The sequence below is a fragment of the Drosophila nasuta genome, chromosome 3 (assembly GCF_023558535.2).
Source record: "Drosophila nasuta strain 15112-1781.00 chromosome 3, ASM2355853v1, whole genome shotgun sequence".
In the NCBI taxonomy this organism is placed as follows: Eukaryota; Metazoa; Arthropoda; class Insecta; order Diptera; family Drosophilidae; genus Drosophila; species Drosophila nasuta.
In genome coordinates, this window is record NC_083457.1 from 1,375,996 (window position 1) to 1,393,141 (window position 17,146).

General features: G+C 41.3%; 5 protein-coding genes across 8 annotated transcripts; 1 reads left to right on the plus strand and 4 right to left on the minus strand.

Moving 5' to 3' along the window:
- Positions 1-559: 559 nt before the first annotated feature.
- LOC132793690 (uncharacterized) lies at positions 560-3,065 on the plus strand. The gene is made up of 3 exons (XM_060803724.1): positions 560-884; positions 964-1,100; positions 1,408-3,065. The coding sequence occupies exons 1-3, from the start codon at positions 744-746 to the stop codon at positions 2,954-2,956; spliced, it is 1,827 nt and encodes a 608-aa protein (XP_060659707.1). The 5' UTR covers positions 560-743; the 3' UTR covers positions 2,957-3,065.
- LOC132793693 (endophilin-B1) lies at positions 3,063-6,851 on the minus strand. Of its 4 annotated transcripts, none has more exons than XM_060803729.1 (7): positions 6,665-6,851; positions 6,091-6,524; positions 5,968-6,031; positions 5,753-5,788; positions 5,452-5,642; positions 4,989-5,235; positions 3,063-4,390 (listed from the first exon to the last, which is right to left on the minus strand). In XM_060803729.1, exons 1-7 carry the CDS (start codon positions 6,740-6,742, stop codon positions 4,262-4,264), a joined length of 1,179 nt encoding a protein of 392 aa, XP_060659712.1. In that variant the 5' UTR covers positions 6,743-6,851; the 3' UTR covers positions 3,063-4,261. The 4 variants fall into 4 exon arrangements, with proteins under 4 accessions (XP_060659712.1, XP_060659710.1, XP_060659713.1 ...); XM_060803727.1 differs by lacking the exon at positions 4,989-5,235 and adding an exon at positions 4,451-4,691 and having other exon boundaries at positions 6,665-6,838; XM_060803730.1 differs by lacking the exon at positions 5,753-5,788 and having other exon boundaries at positions 6,665-6,847.
- A 161-nt stretch (positions 6,852-7,012) lies between these two features.
- On the minus strand, positions 7,013-9,665 carry LOC132793688 (mediator of RNA polymerase II transcription subunit 16). Its single transcript, XM_060803722.1, is given in 4 exon segments — positions 7,013-7,193; positions 7,195-8,712; positions 8,770-9,129; positions 9,131-9,665. Coding segments are annotated over 4 exon segments (2,406 nt in total). The 5' UTR covers positions 9,530-9,665; the 3' UTR covers positions 7,013-7,064.
- A 266-nt stretch (positions 9,666-9,931) lies between these two features.
- Positions 9,932-13,384, minus strand: LOC132793692 (uncharacterized). The gene is made up of 2 exons (XM_060803726.1): positions 12,846-13,384; positions 9,932-11,407 (listed from the first exon to the last, which is right to left on the minus strand). The coding sequence occupies exon 2, from the start codon at positions 11,405-11,407 to the stop codon at positions 10,196-10,198; it is 1,212 nt and encodes a 403-aa protein (XP_060659709.1). The 5' UTR covers positions 12,846-13,384; the 3' UTR covers positions 9,932-10,195.
- A 903-nt stretch (positions 13,385-14,287) lies between these two features.
- Positions 14,288-16,985, minus strand: LOC132793689 (F-box only protein 42). The gene is made up of 3 exons (XM_060803723.1): positions 16,495-16,985; positions 15,025-16,436; positions 14,288-14,956 (listed from the first exon to the last, which is right to left on the minus strand). Exons 1-3 carry the CDS (start codon positions 16,691-16,693, stop codon positions 14,513-14,515), a joined length of 2,055 nt encoding a protein of 684 aa, XP_060659706.1. The 5' UTR covers positions 16,694-16,985; the 3' UTR covers positions 14,288-14,512.
- Between the last annotated feature and the right edge of the window lie 161 nt (positions 16,986-17,146).

A 17,146-nucleotide genomic window follows, 5' to 3' on the forward strand; every position in this document is an offset into this window, starting at 1 on the left:
GAAACTATTGTGATTTTAATAAAAGTTTCCTTTCCTTAAATTTTGTATATTGTTATAATATACATATTTACATTTTTTATGTTTAATCGAATGTTTGGTATTGGATATATCAGACGGAATAGTTATACCTTTCATGCCGGAAGTAAACTAGGATCACAAAAACATATTTAACGCAATAAGTGATTAATAGAAACCCAAGTAATGTTGATTTTCCTTTGGCATGTATGTGTGTCCTTAGTGCATAAGGGAATCCCCCATAAAAAAGTCCTCAAAATTTTCAATCGTAATCGAAATTTCAAAGCAAAGTCAATGTAGCCTACCGGCAAAGGTTAGTATATGAATTTTGCTTGCACTTGCGAAACTGTTGCAACATTACAGTATAAAAAGATGCTGACAATGGAATACTTCTTGTAAATTGTAATTGTATAAATTGTATTGCGAGATTTTACTACTGCCACAAGAAATATATCGAATAGTATCGCTGAGCGTTCTATACCTAAGCAATGATTATCGATATGTTCTTTATCGATATGAGCAACTCGTGTGAATTCAACAGATAATCGCCTATCCACATTCATTCATTTTTTGTGAATACAGAGTAACAATTCTAAATATTTGTACAAGTTTGACAGTTCTTTATTCATTATTAAAAGTAGTTGTCTGCAAATCAATCTCAAATCATATGGCAAACAAATTTAGTTTTTAATGTCATAGGAACTTTTTAGACAACTAGCTCAAGAAAAATGGATTGTATTTCATTTGCTGTGGATTTGTGGAATGCTCAAACTCCGGCGAAACAAACATTTTACTTCAAAGATGAACTGGTGTACACCGAAGACCATGTATTAGTGAAGAACCTGTTTTTCTTTAATATTTCAAATTTGGTAAGAATATAGCAAATACATATGTATTTACATAATTTTAGTGTATGTATATATTGCTTCATTGCATTTTCATATTCAGGTGACATCGCGTCAGCTGCGTAAGTATTTCGCCAAATTCGGAAATGTTGCTCGCCTGCAAATACTGGAAGCAAAGGGAACTGCCAGTAAGCCAAGAAGTGGATATGTTTGTTTTCACAATCCTCGTCATGCGGCCAAGTAAGTAAAAGAGCATAACTGTTATCACAGAACAAATGTACCAGATCATGTGTAACAAAACGGTCGCAATTGAGTTTAACCGTAGCATAAAAGAATCGTTTATATTGAAACAGGTTCTATTTTTGATTTGCAAGTCCATTGGAGCACAAGTTCTGAAATGGTACATTTGTAGAAATTAGCAGTTTCGTAAAGTTATTTGGTATTAAACAATTCAGATACACTAGCTTCGCTCCGACTATTTTTTGATTCGCCGTTGTCATATAGACAACTCGTGAGTGACTAAAACTAAATTTGTTATTTTTTGCAGAGCATTGCAGCGCAAAGTGCACTATGTCAATGGATGCCGTCTGAGCGTGAGACCCAGCGATAGTTGGCATCAACCCGATGCGCAGGACTTAACGCGTTATCCAGCAAATATGCAGCCACCAAAAAGAAACGATTCCAAGGCAGAAACTATACCCATAATGCGTCTAAATGATGACTGTTTGGAGCATATAGTACGTATGTTAGCGCTAGCCGATCGCATACACTTTGCTCGCAGCTGCATTCGCTTTCGCAACGTTTATCAGAATGTGTCGCCAACGCTGGAAAAATTTGTGAATTTTCATACTTTCGAGTCAATGACTGTGTGGGATGTACGAGACTTCTTCAAGCTTTCCGGCAGGCATGTTCAGCATATTGAGGGTATTATGCCAGAACGTCACTGCAAACATGTGTGCGAATTTCTGGGAAAGTACTGCATTAATCTGCAATCGATGCGAGTCATGGCAAACAAACTGACATCGACATCCATGTCCAAAATGTTTGCCAAACTGAAGAGTCTCGAAAGTGTCGAGTTACGTGGTTGCGCTCTAAGCAATGATGGGCTACTGGCTATGGGTCATCTAAAGAAACTGAAGAAAATCGATTTGGCACACAATGATAGGCTGACTGGTGAGAATATGGATCGATTTCCACGTTGCGTCGAAACTTTGATCCTAACGAACTGTTCTGGCATCTTAGCCGAGAAGTTAGCTGTGGCTTGCAAGGCATTGACACAGCTTAAGGAACTGCATCTGAAGAGTGTACAAAGATGTTTTAGAGAACTGGTCGTTGAAAAGTGCTGTGAATCTCTCGAAGTGTTGGCCACGAACTGTGGAAGTCGCGAATATGCTGAATACCAATACGTTGGACAATTACCGAGCCTGAAGAAACTTATACTACATTCCTATCCAACTGATACGCTACCCACCAGATTAATTACTGGACTGGCGGAGCACAAATCCATGCAATTGGAGTACTTTGAATCCCGCGGCTCCAACTGTATCAATGCTCCCATGCTCTTGGATATTGGCAAGTTGGGCGCGTTGCGTACGCTTTATTTGCCCAACAACAATGAAATTACCGATCAAAGTCTAGAATCATTATACTCTCTTCAAAATTTAGAGGAGATCAATCTAAAATATAGTATCAATATAACTGATAACGGCATACTTCGACTTATACTTGCATGCGCAAAGCTGCATGTGTTGCATCTTAATGATTGTGTCCAAATCACGGACCAACTACTAAAAGATATTATTTTGAAATTAAAACTCGCACAAAACACGCCACGAACATTTCCCATTAAGCTAACTGTGACTGGGACTAGTGTCAATTATCAGACGTTGCATCATCCGGAGGTGGCTGCCAAGAAAATTATCGATGTAACTCTCACACTGCCATCCGCGGGCACTTGTAGTTTCAACATGCACGATTTATTCAACATTGATCCTGATGACTATGACTTTGATTCCGACAATTCGTTCGACACGGAGTTCGAGGACGAAGATGACTTTCTCAGTGACGATAGTGATCCGCACTTTGATTTTTTTTGAAGAATCATTGATACATATCTAAATGTCTAATCTAATCGATAATCTGATACCAAAACCATATTGTGAATGTATTATGAATATATAATATTTAAATAAATATTCAATATTTCCATGCATTTTTGTAAACATTTTATTGTATTTCAATTATTTATATGTGTGTTATTTAATATTTGATACATTTGCTTTACATAGTTTTAAAATCTTTTCTATTCGCATTTCAACGTTGAAAACCTAAAGATCGTTGTTTAATTCGCTCGCCTATGCCTTTTTATTGTACGTTTTTATTTAAATTTTATTTTCATTGCTTTGATTACGCTTAAAGTCTGGATTGGCATGGCTTTTGTTTGGTGTTGTCTTTTTTCAATATTCAATTGGGGGATTTTTGTTTTCAAACCTTACAAGCAATACGTAATTGACTTGGGAAATTGCACCAAAACAAGGAGTTGCAAATCTTTTAAATGGAAGTGCGTTAATGAGTATTAAATAGTGCAACTTAAGTAAATGTGAGATGAAATGCGACACTTTAAATACCGAGTTGATAAATAGACAAATACTAGTATATAGAATTAACAATCTCATAAATGTATATTTAAATATAACTAACCGTAAACAATTAACAAAATAACATAAAATATAATACTTTGTTCAATGTGAGATTAGGCTTAGGAATAATAAGAATAAAAGGCTTTTCTTGTAGATTAGATTATTTTTAGCAACAATAATAAAATTTGGGATATTCTGTAAACATTTTTGCATTATATAAAGATAAGTTTACAAGTAACAATATTTGAGATTTTTTTTGTATAGTAATTAATTTGTAAGTAATTGAGTTTCAAGGAATTATAAAAACAATTGCATTGCAGAGATTCTTCTTGATATTAGCATTATATATGTATGTATATATTTGACCTTTGCTGGCCATTAAAAGCTGAGCAATGAGCAAGAGAACTAGATAGGAAGTTCTATGCAGGAGTTGGTTTTTATTTACGTTTTTTTTGGAATGCTTGGGTTACTAGAGGCACACTGATTGAACGACATGGACTAAGCTAATATAATATAGGTATGTTGTATATTGTATATGTATATTCTGATAAATTATTGTACTCTCTTGCATATGTATTATGTATGTATGAATAATGTAATTGTAATTGTCCAATTAATTGCCTTCATCATCTAAATGTGTATGAGTAATTCGCATTAATATCTTTTCGCGTATGCCGTATATATGTATATTCAATGTTAGCTTGAGTTTAAATTGCCACTGGCTGTGTCTTATCAGTTGTTTGTTCGCCCTTATGAGTTACCTTAGAGTGGAACCTCTTGCTCCTCGTCGAGCATTTCCACAAATGCGCGGGGCACCAAGCCCTTCATCAGACCCTGCTTACCATACATGTAATCCTCGTTGACCGGTGAGCATTCGGTGACAAAGATGACCTGCGAATGTAAATGAATCTTGGTAATGCACAATAACATTGAATACAATTTCCAACATACCTCATTCGCACTTAAATTCAATTCTGTGTGATCCTTAGCATCATAGGAGCACAACACTCGAGCACGCTGCATTTGATCGACGTTAACGTGCATTGGGATGGATTGATTTGGTTTCTGACCATGACCAGAGCTGGTGTTGTTGTTACCAGCGCCACGGTGTCCAGCGGAGGCACCGCCAGCGGAGTTGGACTTGGATGCATCGTTTAGATCGAGCGGTGCGTATGGTGTTGGGCCTCCCAAGCTGATGGAAGACGCAGAGGCAGACTTTAGAGACTTGATTGTGTTTGTAATTGATTGGGTTTGAATTTGGTTTGCGGGGTGCTATTAAAATTTGAAACCGTTGACAAATTGTGAGATCAGAACTACGAACAGAATGATTAACACATAACAATACGAAGACTAGACGAATCACGATGTGAGAACAGTAACAATCAATATAAAATCTATGACTAATTACGTATACAATATGTTAACCAATTACAATATTTCAATTTTGATTCAAGGCTTTTTCGAGAGTTTCTCAAACATGGAATTAAACTGTTGTTATGGCGCTCGTATCGAATTCGATCTCAAAGTCTTCCAACAGATGCGTCAGCGCCTTGTTCTGACCAATATGAATGCTAGTATAACCAGCCTCAATATCATTACTCGTTGCATCTAGAGCAAGGGCTAGTGCAGTGCAATTGCTATCGCAATCAGAGTCAAATGAATGAGCCGACACTATGCTGGGAGGCCCATCGACATCTTCGCTATTTATGCGCAGGCGTGGCTTGGCGGGCTGCATTCTGTAAGACCACAAAACAATACAAACCGTAAAAGGTCAAACGAATGGCCCACAACATATCTTTTCAATTGTTCATTCAGCCGACAAATGTGCAAAGTTGGGAATAGAGTGCCGCCATTTCAAAATCAAAGTATAAAAGGGAACAAACTAAATTGCATATACTAAGCATACTACACGTCTCTCAGTCACCCATTTTGAGAAATATTCGTTTACTCACTTGGCCAAATCGCGTTGCAGTTGATCCATGACATCGCCGCATTGTTTATAGTAGCGCACCTGAGTCTGTATGAATGCATGCAAATGACGCAGATGGGAGGCCTGCGATGTACTAATGCCGTCCAGCAGCAACTTGGTTATCTCCGATTGGCGATCAAACTCGGCTTGGGCCACACGAAGATCCCGTTCCGCCTGCATTGCACAACAAATAGAAATATTTGTAAATGAGATATTTTCCAATCAATTTTAGTAAATCAAGTGAAGTCAAAAAGACATTAAGAGGACACCACTAAGGGCGATACCTGTTCCAAGACAGCTTCTGGCGAGATGCCATCTTTCTATAAATCACAAATCGAGACATCCATACAGAAGAAGATATATTGATATGGTATATATGATGTGTGAAAGCAGCATAAGAAGAGTAAAAGCAAAGGCAAAAATCCATAATGAGCTTAGTGCTAATTTTATCTCACCACCCCCTCAATAACCATCACACCTCTCACCCCGCTTCACTCACCGACTGCTGTCCAAGCATGCTGCGTGCCTTCTTCACACGGTTCTTACACGCATCCAGATCCAAACTGCAATTATCGTTATTATGCTTAGAACAGAAATAATATTGATCAAGAAATACACTCACCGCTTCGTCTCCAGAATGCCACGCTCTTTGCTTATGGTTTTCATTTCTCCATCGAGGAATTTGCGCAACGGTTGCGTAAAACAAATGCCCGAAGTGGCAATGAAATCATGCTCACACTGTCCCAGCTTTTGTTCTGCTTGACCAACTTTAATGAGGGCTTGACCATAGGGCATATCCTGCCCGAAATCTCCGCCTGCTTCGATCATGTCCAGGGCCAGATGCTCCAGGTTGCTGAGACGTTTTGGCTTCGATTTTTCAATCTTTTCAAATATGAAGTCTTCGACACGATTCTGTGGATTTGGAATTAGCACCGATTCGGTATCTCGCACGATTTTCTCTGTCCATGTTTTGGTCACATCGGCACGTTCCGCTAGATTCTGGAAGTGTAAATCGTATTCGGTACGCTCGGTGGTGCCAAGTTTCTCCTCTGTCAGCTGCAAAAGGGCAAGGGTAAACGCAAAAAAGTCAATTGAGTGCGCAGTCCAAAAAAACACCCAACACCCATCCAAAAATACTTCACAGGAACCCCCAACCACAAGAACGAGCTTAGGCAATCGCAAAAACGTTATTCTACCTGCACAACACGAGATATTGTACTGCCCGCCTCCTTAACGAGATTTTTAACATTGAAATTGGGTAAATTAATATTCATTTTAACACTTTTATTACGAATTTTGTGTTGCAGACAAAACTTTTGTTTGTATTTATCAATGGTCTAATAAGAAACTGCGATTCCAAGCAATCGCGTTTATCAATCTCCTCTGGCGTCTATCGATACTCAGTCAGGTCGTTTTCATCGCTAATCAATACTAGTCTAATAAGAAATATTCGTGTCAAAATATCGCAACTATCGATATGTGCAATTCTTGTCAACGAATATTCGATGTCAGTTTGGCGGACTATTTAAAACACAAGCACAAAATGTGTTTATATATTTATTTAGTGTAAAAAACTATTCTACGAAAATTGTAATACTAATTAATTTGTTTCCAAAATCCACCGCAATGGCAATGCAACCACTTGTTACACCATGCTTTCATAGCCGACGTCTTGGCCACCTTATTAGCGCTATTCACAAATCCGCAACGGGCGCATCGTCTAATGGTATGGGGGGCTGGCTCCGATCTGAAGATTACTGACGCCATCCTTGACACAATTGGAAAACACAACCTGCTCCATTTCAATGTCTTGTAGTCCAACTGGTTCCACCTGCGATGTGAAGACCAGTTGTCCTGACTTTACCGCGGTGTATCCTTGCGTGCTCAACAACGTGGTCGGGTTATATTTGGTGAGTTGTGGTATTAGCAACTGTTTTGACAACAAACTGCATTCGTCAAGTAGCAGTTCGTCCGGCTCTGCTGTGTTCTGCGCCAGCCGCGTCAACAGTCTAAAAAGTATGAGCAATACATCGATATTCTCCATTGTCTTAGTATACACAGGCAGGCACTGCGGATTCAGCAGTCCCCAAATCCGGATCATGACCAGCAGTTCACGCAAACTGCCAATGGCCACAATGTCGCGACTTATATCGTAGCTGGGTCGCTTTCCCGACAATTTACTTTTCATCACCTCGTCGGGCAGCCGGTTCAGCATATTGAGCGCCAAGTCGGTGACCCACTGGATGAGCTGCTGCAGGCTCTGCAGCATCATTGGCTCAACGGTGAAGTCCTTAGCGTTCAGATTCTGCAAAACAAGATCGACATCTGGCACTGACTCGGCCAGTTTCATGGCCAAATTGTCCGCCGGTCCTTTATCCTGGCAGCCCAGATCCGATGGCCGCAAAAGGCTCTTAAATGTACTTGAAATGGCGTGCAATATGATGAGATTGTCAAACTCTTGCTGCTGGGCGCGGCACAGATTACTCTTGAGCGCCAGAAAGTTTGCATAATAAAACTGACGGACATAAGACGGTTGACGTGTGAAATTATCGGTTAACTTCTCCACCAATGCTTCCAGATTGCCCAGGTTAAGCATCAAGACATCGCTGGCATCCACGCCCGTTACAATGCAATACTCGAGCAGCAACTGGAGCAGCTGCATAGTGCCCGTAGTTTGCTTCAACATTGGAGTTTGCATGGCATGCAACTGGGCCTGACTATCGAATATAATCAGCATTTGACTGGTTGGTGTCAGATCTGCGCAAATGAATCTAGTGTCGCCATCGCGTTCAAATTGCGTATGATTCACCTTCTTTAATGTGCCCGGCTCCAGAACATCCACACTGTTGTCCTGCATTATAGCATACAACTGCTCACAGTCCACAGCAACAAGCCGAGTGCTGGACAAATGAGCAATTTGTGAATTTAACTGTAGTTTGGCCACTTGTTCCCAGCTCTCGCTGGGCAAGAAATCAACGGACTTGTTGTTTCCAGCTGCTGTCGTCGATTGCTGCAGCAGAGCATGAACATTCTGATGACGACGAGTGAGCGTCCATTGCTCCAGGAGACTGCCGCCTTCAGGGGAGCCAAAGACGACGAAGATGACATCGTCGTTGGCCACTCGCTTCCACAGCAGCTGCGTGATGCGCCTGCTGGGCTGTGAAACTGGCGTTGCGTTCAGAAATATGCTTGCCAACGATTCCGACTTGATTGTAATTTTTTCGCCTTCCAATTGCAGCGAAACCTTTAATTTAAATATAATTATAAGAAATCGCATTACATGAACATTTTTGTGCATTACCTTGAAGCAATAAACCAGTTGTTGTGGCTGCTGCCAACCAATGCTGTAGGCCACATTGAGAGCTCCAGTTGCGCTCGCCACTATGCTGCAGTGTTCGATGTAGCTGCGGGAGATTCCAATGCTGTGCGTCGCTGGCGTCAGTTCAATTTGATCACCCTGACCGCTGTTGTCTACGGGTTCAGCTCCACTGTTATTGCTAGGGTTCGTTCTCTGCAGTTGAGGCAGCGCGAAAGCCGCCAACAATCCCGATGAGGTCAACAGAATGCATCCCTCGGTGGCGACGCCGCCAAAGCCTGTCAATGTTGGCCGCTGCTCCAGACGCTCGAATTTCTCAGCATAGTAGGTGTGATCTTTTTTTCTGCGTGTTGAATACGACACCTTTACCGTTGTGGAAAAATTTCGCCTGCACAATGTCTTCGCTGGGAATGTTGGCATGATACTGCAGCTGCCAAAGGTTCAATGTGTGCTCTTTGGGCTCCCAAATCTCAATGCGACCGCCAATGTAGCCAAGCAGCAATTGCTCTCCGTTTGCACTCCACTCCAGCACATTGATTAGCGATTTGGAAGAGCAGACCTTATAATGCTGCCAAGGCGTCACAATGTCACACACGTAGACGTGACTCGAGAGACTCTGAAGGACGCTAAATGCGATGATGTTGCGAGAAGAGACGGCGCACAGCACTACTTTGTGCGGAAACACATTGCTGTCTTTGTTAGTTCCGAATTCACGCCGGCTTTCGACTCTATACAATACTGTCATTTTGTTTTGTTATTTTTCTTCTCATTTACCGCGAATAATAAACAACTGTGGCACACAGTGTGACCGCAACTTAAATTTGCAAATATGCCGGCAAATATACTAAATAACATAGATGAGTCAAAATATACAGTCTTGACTGGCTACACTATCGCCAGTGATGAGATAAATTTTTTAACACGATGAATGAAGAGACTTTTATTTGAAATGCAATATATAAACCAGAAAACCAATATTGCATATTTTTATGCATATTAATATGCAGATTGTGGGTTTAAATTGAGTTTAGGGTTCCATTAAAAATAATAATAATAAGCAACAACGATAGTATTAATCGGTGACACGCAACATACCATATTCTCGTAAAAATATTAAATATTATTTTTAAATTTAATATTAACCTATCGTCAATTTAATATTGCAAGTTTATACTGAGGTGAATATTTTTTTTATTAAACTAAAGCGTTGTTTATTTATAAGCTGGCACGTGAGTAACCTATCAGCTGACGGAAACAAACGAGACATAAAACCGGCTTTTTGAATACGTTTCTTTACGATAATCTTTCAACGAATTTCACAGTTTATTGAACTCTGAAGCTCGTACATTAACTTAAAGCAATAAATACACAGTGTTTACGAATAAAGTAAATGTTTAGCTAAAGAAAGTGCCTAGACTAGATTCACATATCGCAGCCCCTTGACTAGGCTGCCACTGAAGGAGTCGCCATCGATAAAGCGGATGCCATCGACCAAACACGACTGCAGGCTACATGGATACTCTGCCCCAAAGGCGCTGCTCTCCCAACGCAGCTGCAACACGTACTGCACCTCGGGCGTCAGGACACAGGCCTGTTCTCGGCTCCAACTCAAATGCAAATCACAATTGTACTTGGTCAACTGATTCTGTATGATGTGTGTCCACACAGGATCGTCACCGTCGGCGTAAAGATCAATGCGCAACGATTCGCGATATTCTTGCGGTACGCGACCAATGTGGCAGGTGAGATTGGGCGCCAGGCGACTGTTAAGCACCAGACCCAACACGGAAATGAAACGAGAACACTTCATATCCAGACGCCACACATTGGACTCGGCATCGATTGTGAATGGACGGCAGGCTTTGTAGTAGCATCGTTCCACGACTGTGGCTGGCACAAGATCGCGGCTGTTGGCGGCTTCGGGGGGAGGCGTAACCTGCCAGGTGGCTGCATCTCCCAAACCGGCATCATCGCACTCCTGTTGTGTCCACTCATAAACGTACCAAAGCAGCAGTTTGTGCGGCTCTTTGCTTGCGGCAATAATGGACTTGACGCATTCCTTGGACACGTGGACGTAGTTTTCCTTCAGATAGCTCAAGTACTGATCATTGTTGACGCAACAGCGCATAAAAAATGACATGCACACATCCAGCAGTCTGTCCAGACCCATGCACACACTTAATTCCAGGGCTGGCAGAACGTTAGAGAAGCGCAGCTTGCGGGATATGGCAAGTAAAGCATCGGTTATGAGTTGATCCAGCAGATACTTCTCGGCGGCATAGTAGAGTTCAATGCATTCCTCCAGCTGCAAGCACTCGTAGTCCACGCTGCCGCTGTAGATGTATTCGATGAGCACCTTGAAGATCGCCGCACTGATGTCGTGTATCTCAATCTCCGGTTCCGGTTCCTGCAGTGGTCCATAGAACATCGCCTCAAACACGGGGCTGGCTGCGCTTAGGATCAACTTGTGACCCTTCAACTGTTGTTCACACACATGGAACACACAGTCGGTGTGCTTTTCAGCATGCAACAAATCCGCATAGCGGCGAGCCAACAATGTGCCTACATTCGCCTGTTCCTTACGATGGGCAACGGCCAACTCCATGACAGCGGCGGTGCTCATCTGAAAGCATTCAGAAAGTCTGTCAATAAATTGCGTAGTTTGGAGAAACTAAGAGCTAATGGGAAACCAGTTTTATTCGCAGATTCAGCATCATTCATTAGGTGAATTTTGAGAAATTTGTTTTGTGGGTTCGTTCTGCCTTTCCCTTGCTTAGCATAGTAAGCTTTGCCAACACCGAAAGCGTGTGCTACCCTAACCGTTACCAAAAGTATTTCGATTCGAAGCTAAATTGTCGAATTTCCTCATGAATAATTAATTAAAAATAATAATAATGTACAGCAAAAGCTCATGTGTTCTTTGAGATATAACAATCTCCGAAACTTTGAAGTTTTTGAAGTTCATAAATGTAATGCACTAATATTTCTGTTGTGTTGCAAATACATATAGTTCAAATTGCTTACTTTTATTAATTTAAGGAAAAAATCAATAGAATTCGTATTTTTAATTTTAATTTTCTAGAAATTTGAATTACCTTAAAAAAAAGTGGTTCTGATTTGTGAGCGTCTATTCTATGTATGTATGTTATGTATATTCTATTTCCGTTTGTATCATCAAGTTGATATAAATCTTTCGATCACAAAAATTCGTACCTATCCAATTCTTAAGAAATACAAAACAAATTAGAAGTCCTTACTAAAGTGTCATTATAAAGAGGAATATTCAAATTTATGCTATTATATCATTATTATAAAATACTAAAATAAGTTTATTCTATCATCATCGCAAAATATCAACAATTAAATTCGAGTTCAAGTATATAACCTGTATAAGGCGAGTACACATTTTATTGTAGCTCTCTTGCTATTAACATCATACTTAATAAATAGATATTTATCCTTGAAAACGAAACGTGAACAGTGTATATATTTGTTCTATTAATGTGTAGATTTTTTGCTACATAACGTTCTGATCTAATCTCTCCGATCCGATAAGAAATCTCTGCCAGGTATGTATATACATACTTGACTTGTAATACATATACTTACATATGTACATAGCACCTCTTTGTTTGTTTGTGACGTAATTGTCGCCCAAAATGATATTAAAATCGTGCTGATAACTACATATGTACATATATACATAAGTGAACGCAGGCCAACGACGCTAATGCTTTGTTTATCAATAACAAAATAAAAATACTACGGATTTGCTTTCAGTCTAATGCCGGGTCGGCACCTTGCGCCCCGCCTCCTCCCTTACTAGGCAATGTTTATAACGAGGTGTGCGTATGTGAGAGAGGGATTGTGAGTGTGTGGTTCTCATTATTTATATTTCGCGCATGGGTTATATGAAACCGGTTTAAAGTGTTTACTTAGATGTGTGGATGACATTGCAGGGAGTCTAGCATGGGAACGTGGACTTAATAACAACTATATATTTTTCGGTTAATTCGCAAAAAAAAATTGGGATTTTACTTTCAATTGAATATAATATTTACCTTTATTTATTGATGATTTTGTCGTTTTGTTATTTCACGGAATCGCTGGAAGAGCGAATAATTGATTTTTCGAAAGCTGCTGCGCAAATTGTTTTATTTGAGTATTTTGTTTTTACGATCGCGATCGAATTTACATAAGAACAACGAACGATTAAGGGTCTTTGAATTGTTTTATGACCTTTGAAATAATTATGTAGATGTAGATCGCACAGATATACACATGTATACTATATTTTTCTAGTTTGTTTGTAAATGGAAGGCGAGAACACACCTTTTTAAACTTTATCTGTGCATAATATTTGGCACCGTGACAAGTTCTTGAGTATTTATAATTTTATATTTTGCACTTTTGCTTTTATTTGCAATTAAAAAGTGAATTTCACCTGCCCCGCACAGCAATTCAATGCCTCAATTTGCAATTCTGGAAAGGAGCTGAACTTGACCGATATTACCAGCTGCTATCTGAGTGCACGACAAAACGCAAATGGAGCTCAGACAACGAACACATGAACTGCCGAGCGCAACGCGCCACCTTCAACTGAGCAGAGCTGATCACTCCGATCACATCATGGTGGGGAACGAATTATAATTGTTTGGTGCTCTCTCTCTCTCTCTCTCTCTCGTTACTTGGCAGCGCGCTCTCGCACTCTCAAAGACGTAGTCTCTCTGTGTTCTAGTAGTATTCCTCTGTATTAAGCTCTTGAGTTTGTTTTTATTCTAATTGATTAACAATTTTCTCTTTCATAAGGAATTCTAATTGTCATAGTCGAAAATGTTTACAATATATATGTACGTATTATTTTCCTCATATAAGCGAGATTACAAATTAATCGCCCGTTTCTTCTGGCTTCCAATGATCAGCTTTGGCATGGCGCAGCCTTGAACCCTTTAATAGCCTCTTCTTCAGCCAAAGTTATTTCTGTAACTCATCTAAAATACTCTACAAATAGTTGGATCGCACGATCTATTCTGTTCATTTGTGTAAATTGCCTTAATAAGATATGAAATTGTATTGTAATTGGAAACTACAAGTAGTGTGTGTTAATATTAATCCATTTAAATATCTGTCAAATTCGGGATTTATGTAAGAATTGTGTCGCTGTTTAATAATATACGCAATGTAATTATTAAGAGCAACGTTACTTCGGCTCGGCTGAACAGTGTCTTCCACTTGCCGGAGGCAGCTGCTTTGGCATGACTTTGACATTGGCATGTGGCTTTATAAACTGGTATATTAAAATTGGAGGCTGGGCTCGGCTGGATTCATGACTCTGCTCTGCTCGTACACGTGTGTCTGCCTTTTTTTTTGCTGCATGTATCTGCTGCCAATTTATTGTTCTCCGAATAAAGTTTCCCTCTCTTAGCTTTGGTATTTTTCCTTCTTTTTAGGCACCTGCCTCACTTTGAACAGACTTGTTTGAATGATGGTCGATGAGGATTTTTGAGGGTGCTTTGAAGAATAGTTTTGTGTTGAACTCATTTAATCATGCTCGCAAGTTAGTATAATAGTAATATTGTACACGTTAATTCAAATTTAATATCTAAGGGCAGAAACTAATTTGAAGGGTCACAAACTAATTTGTAGCAAATAACTTAGGCTTACAGAGATACAAGTAGTTGGCTAAAGTGTAAGTGGAGTATGGCTGCCAGCCGGCTCGAAGCTGCAATTAGATAATATCACGTGGCACACTTAGAAAGTGGATAGAATTGGACACATGGTGTGTGATGTCTGTAAGCGTCTCCTTGTGAACGCCACCAAATAAAATCAGCTCGCCGTTGCCAGCTATTAGGCTGGATAATATGAGGCGATCAGGTGCACCATTTAGCACGCCAAAATTCTTGTACTCCACCCAATCCAAGCCTGGCTCGCAGCCATTATCATTCTGCAGCAAACTAGAGATGTCACAAACAAACAGAGATTGCACATTGCATCTGAGACGCTTGGGCGATGGAGCGCGCAACGCTTGCGGCTCCACATGGGCGGGTGCACTGCGTCTCGAGTTGCGTATGGCATTCATCTTCTCCTCCATGCGGCGTATTCGCTCGCTGTGATCTCGAGATGCACTCCGTGAGCGTCCTGGCACATTGAAGGCTGCCATGCGGAACGGATCCTTGAATAAAATAATAAAAAATCATTTACAATCAAAAGTATTAAATGATTCCTCAATACTGCACTCACCTCGTAATGCTCGTCAAAGCGTTTGGGCAAAAGTGGTTCGTTGTCACGACACCGCAATGCCAAATTGCGTTGCAATCGCTGAGCAGCATCTGCATCTCCATCCAGTGGAGCGGGAACAGATGGTGCAGCAGCTGGTGCAGCTGCCCCAGGTGGCGCATGCAAATCACTGAGTCTTCCCGAACGTGGTTGATAGTTGTTGTTATTGTTATTGACATTGTTATTGTGCATAAATTGCTGTGCCTGCTGCATATGCTGGTTGAGTATCGCTCGCCTGTTTGCCAAATACTGATCCTGTGGCGCTAGGGCAGCGGCGCCGCCCAGGCGCACATTATTAGCCCGTTGCTGATGCTGTCGCTGCAGCTGCTGTTCAGGCAACACAACGCCTGGCCTGCGATCTGGAACCTGGACACGATGACCCGGCTGCTGCTGGTAGAGTGGCGGCGGCGGTGGTGGCGCTTGGCCAAGGCCAGCGAAGCGCAGAGCGCTACCACCGACAACGGGCACGCGACTCTGCTTCATAATTTGAAAGTCAAGCGGTATTTTGGGTGAGGGTCCCACAACAACTAAGTAATTGTTAACTCTGCAGCCGGGATTGCACCACATGTGGACGGCGCCGAAATTCTTGTTGCGAACACTTAGCTGCTTCCAGCTCCATGCATCGCGAGTCATATCCAGCAGCCAGGCATCCGTATACACTCGGTTTGCCCCACCACAGCCGCCAACAACAAGCAGATGATGCTTGTCCAACTCCACTTGAATTTGTCCGTAGCGTGGTGCAGGTCGCGTATTGCCCACAAACAGTGGTTGCCACCAACGCTGCTCCTCCAAATCCAACACCCACGTATCATTCGAGTTGACATTAACATCATCTTTGATCTGATAGCCTCCAAACACAATCATGCGATTGGCATGCACAGTTGCCGAGTGCCCAGCCATGGGCGGTGGACAGGGCATGGAGCTGCGTGCCAGCCAACGATCCTTGGCCAAATCGTAGTAATGCAGCTCATCAAATAGACACCACGGTTGATACGGCGGATGCAATGAGGGATAACGCCAGCCACCAAACAGCACCAGTTTATCACGCCATGCTACCATTGAGGCGCTACCCTTAGGCGAGGGATATGTGCCAGTGGCGAGGGGACGGGACCAACGCATATGCGTCAAGTCAAAACGCCACAGATCATTGAATGTAGTATCCGAAGATGAGCCGCCTCCAAACACAAACATCGAGTTTCCATGACGCACTGTAGAGTGAGCAAAACGTCCGGCAATTATGGGCATTGGCATACCAGTTGGCAGGCTCGGAATGTTGGCCTCTACAGCGGCAGCAGTTTGCTGGGAGAAGACCTCCCATCGCAGCCGAAAGTCGGCGAGTCCTTTCTCCAAATTGAGCTGCGAGCGACGCACGAAATCTGCAAAATTTAAGAGCAAGTTGGGGTGAGTGATCATTGGACTTGTTATGCTACTTACTCTTCACTATAGACTGCCAGCGCTTGCACACTAGACTACAGTGCTCCAAATCCCCGTATGGCGGCAGAAAGGTGAAAATAAACTCGAGGATCTCGTCGGGCAGCACATTGAGGTTTATAGTGGTGCTGGGACATTTGGATGGACTACATACTGTCGTATTGGGAGAGTTCTCGTTAAGATTACGATTGCACGTGGCCATTATGTGGCGTTGCGTCCTTGTTTTCAAGTCCTTTGTCCTTCGCAGTTGTCCTTCACCTTTAGTGTAGCTTAGAGCCAAACACACTCAAGTGCTCAGAGCTCCAGACTATAACAAGTAGTTGCAAATGGTGCTGATATTCCAAATAACAAAGGAGTTGTTCACACACACACAATCTACTGCTACAAATTGTCTTTTTTATAATTTTGCCAATCTACAGAAACTATAAACAGCAGCAATAGTGGCTGACTTAAAATAAATATCGCACAGACGAGTGCAATCAAGTATCGATAATTAACAGCTGTTTGTCGATAGCCAATTGAAATGTTAACAGCGATTCTTTAACAGAGATATATCGCTAACAGCTTTTTTTAAAATGATTTTTCTGCAAAATAGAATTTTCAATTTTATGTTAATTATATTTAATTTTCTTATGAGAAAAAGGAATTTCAGCTA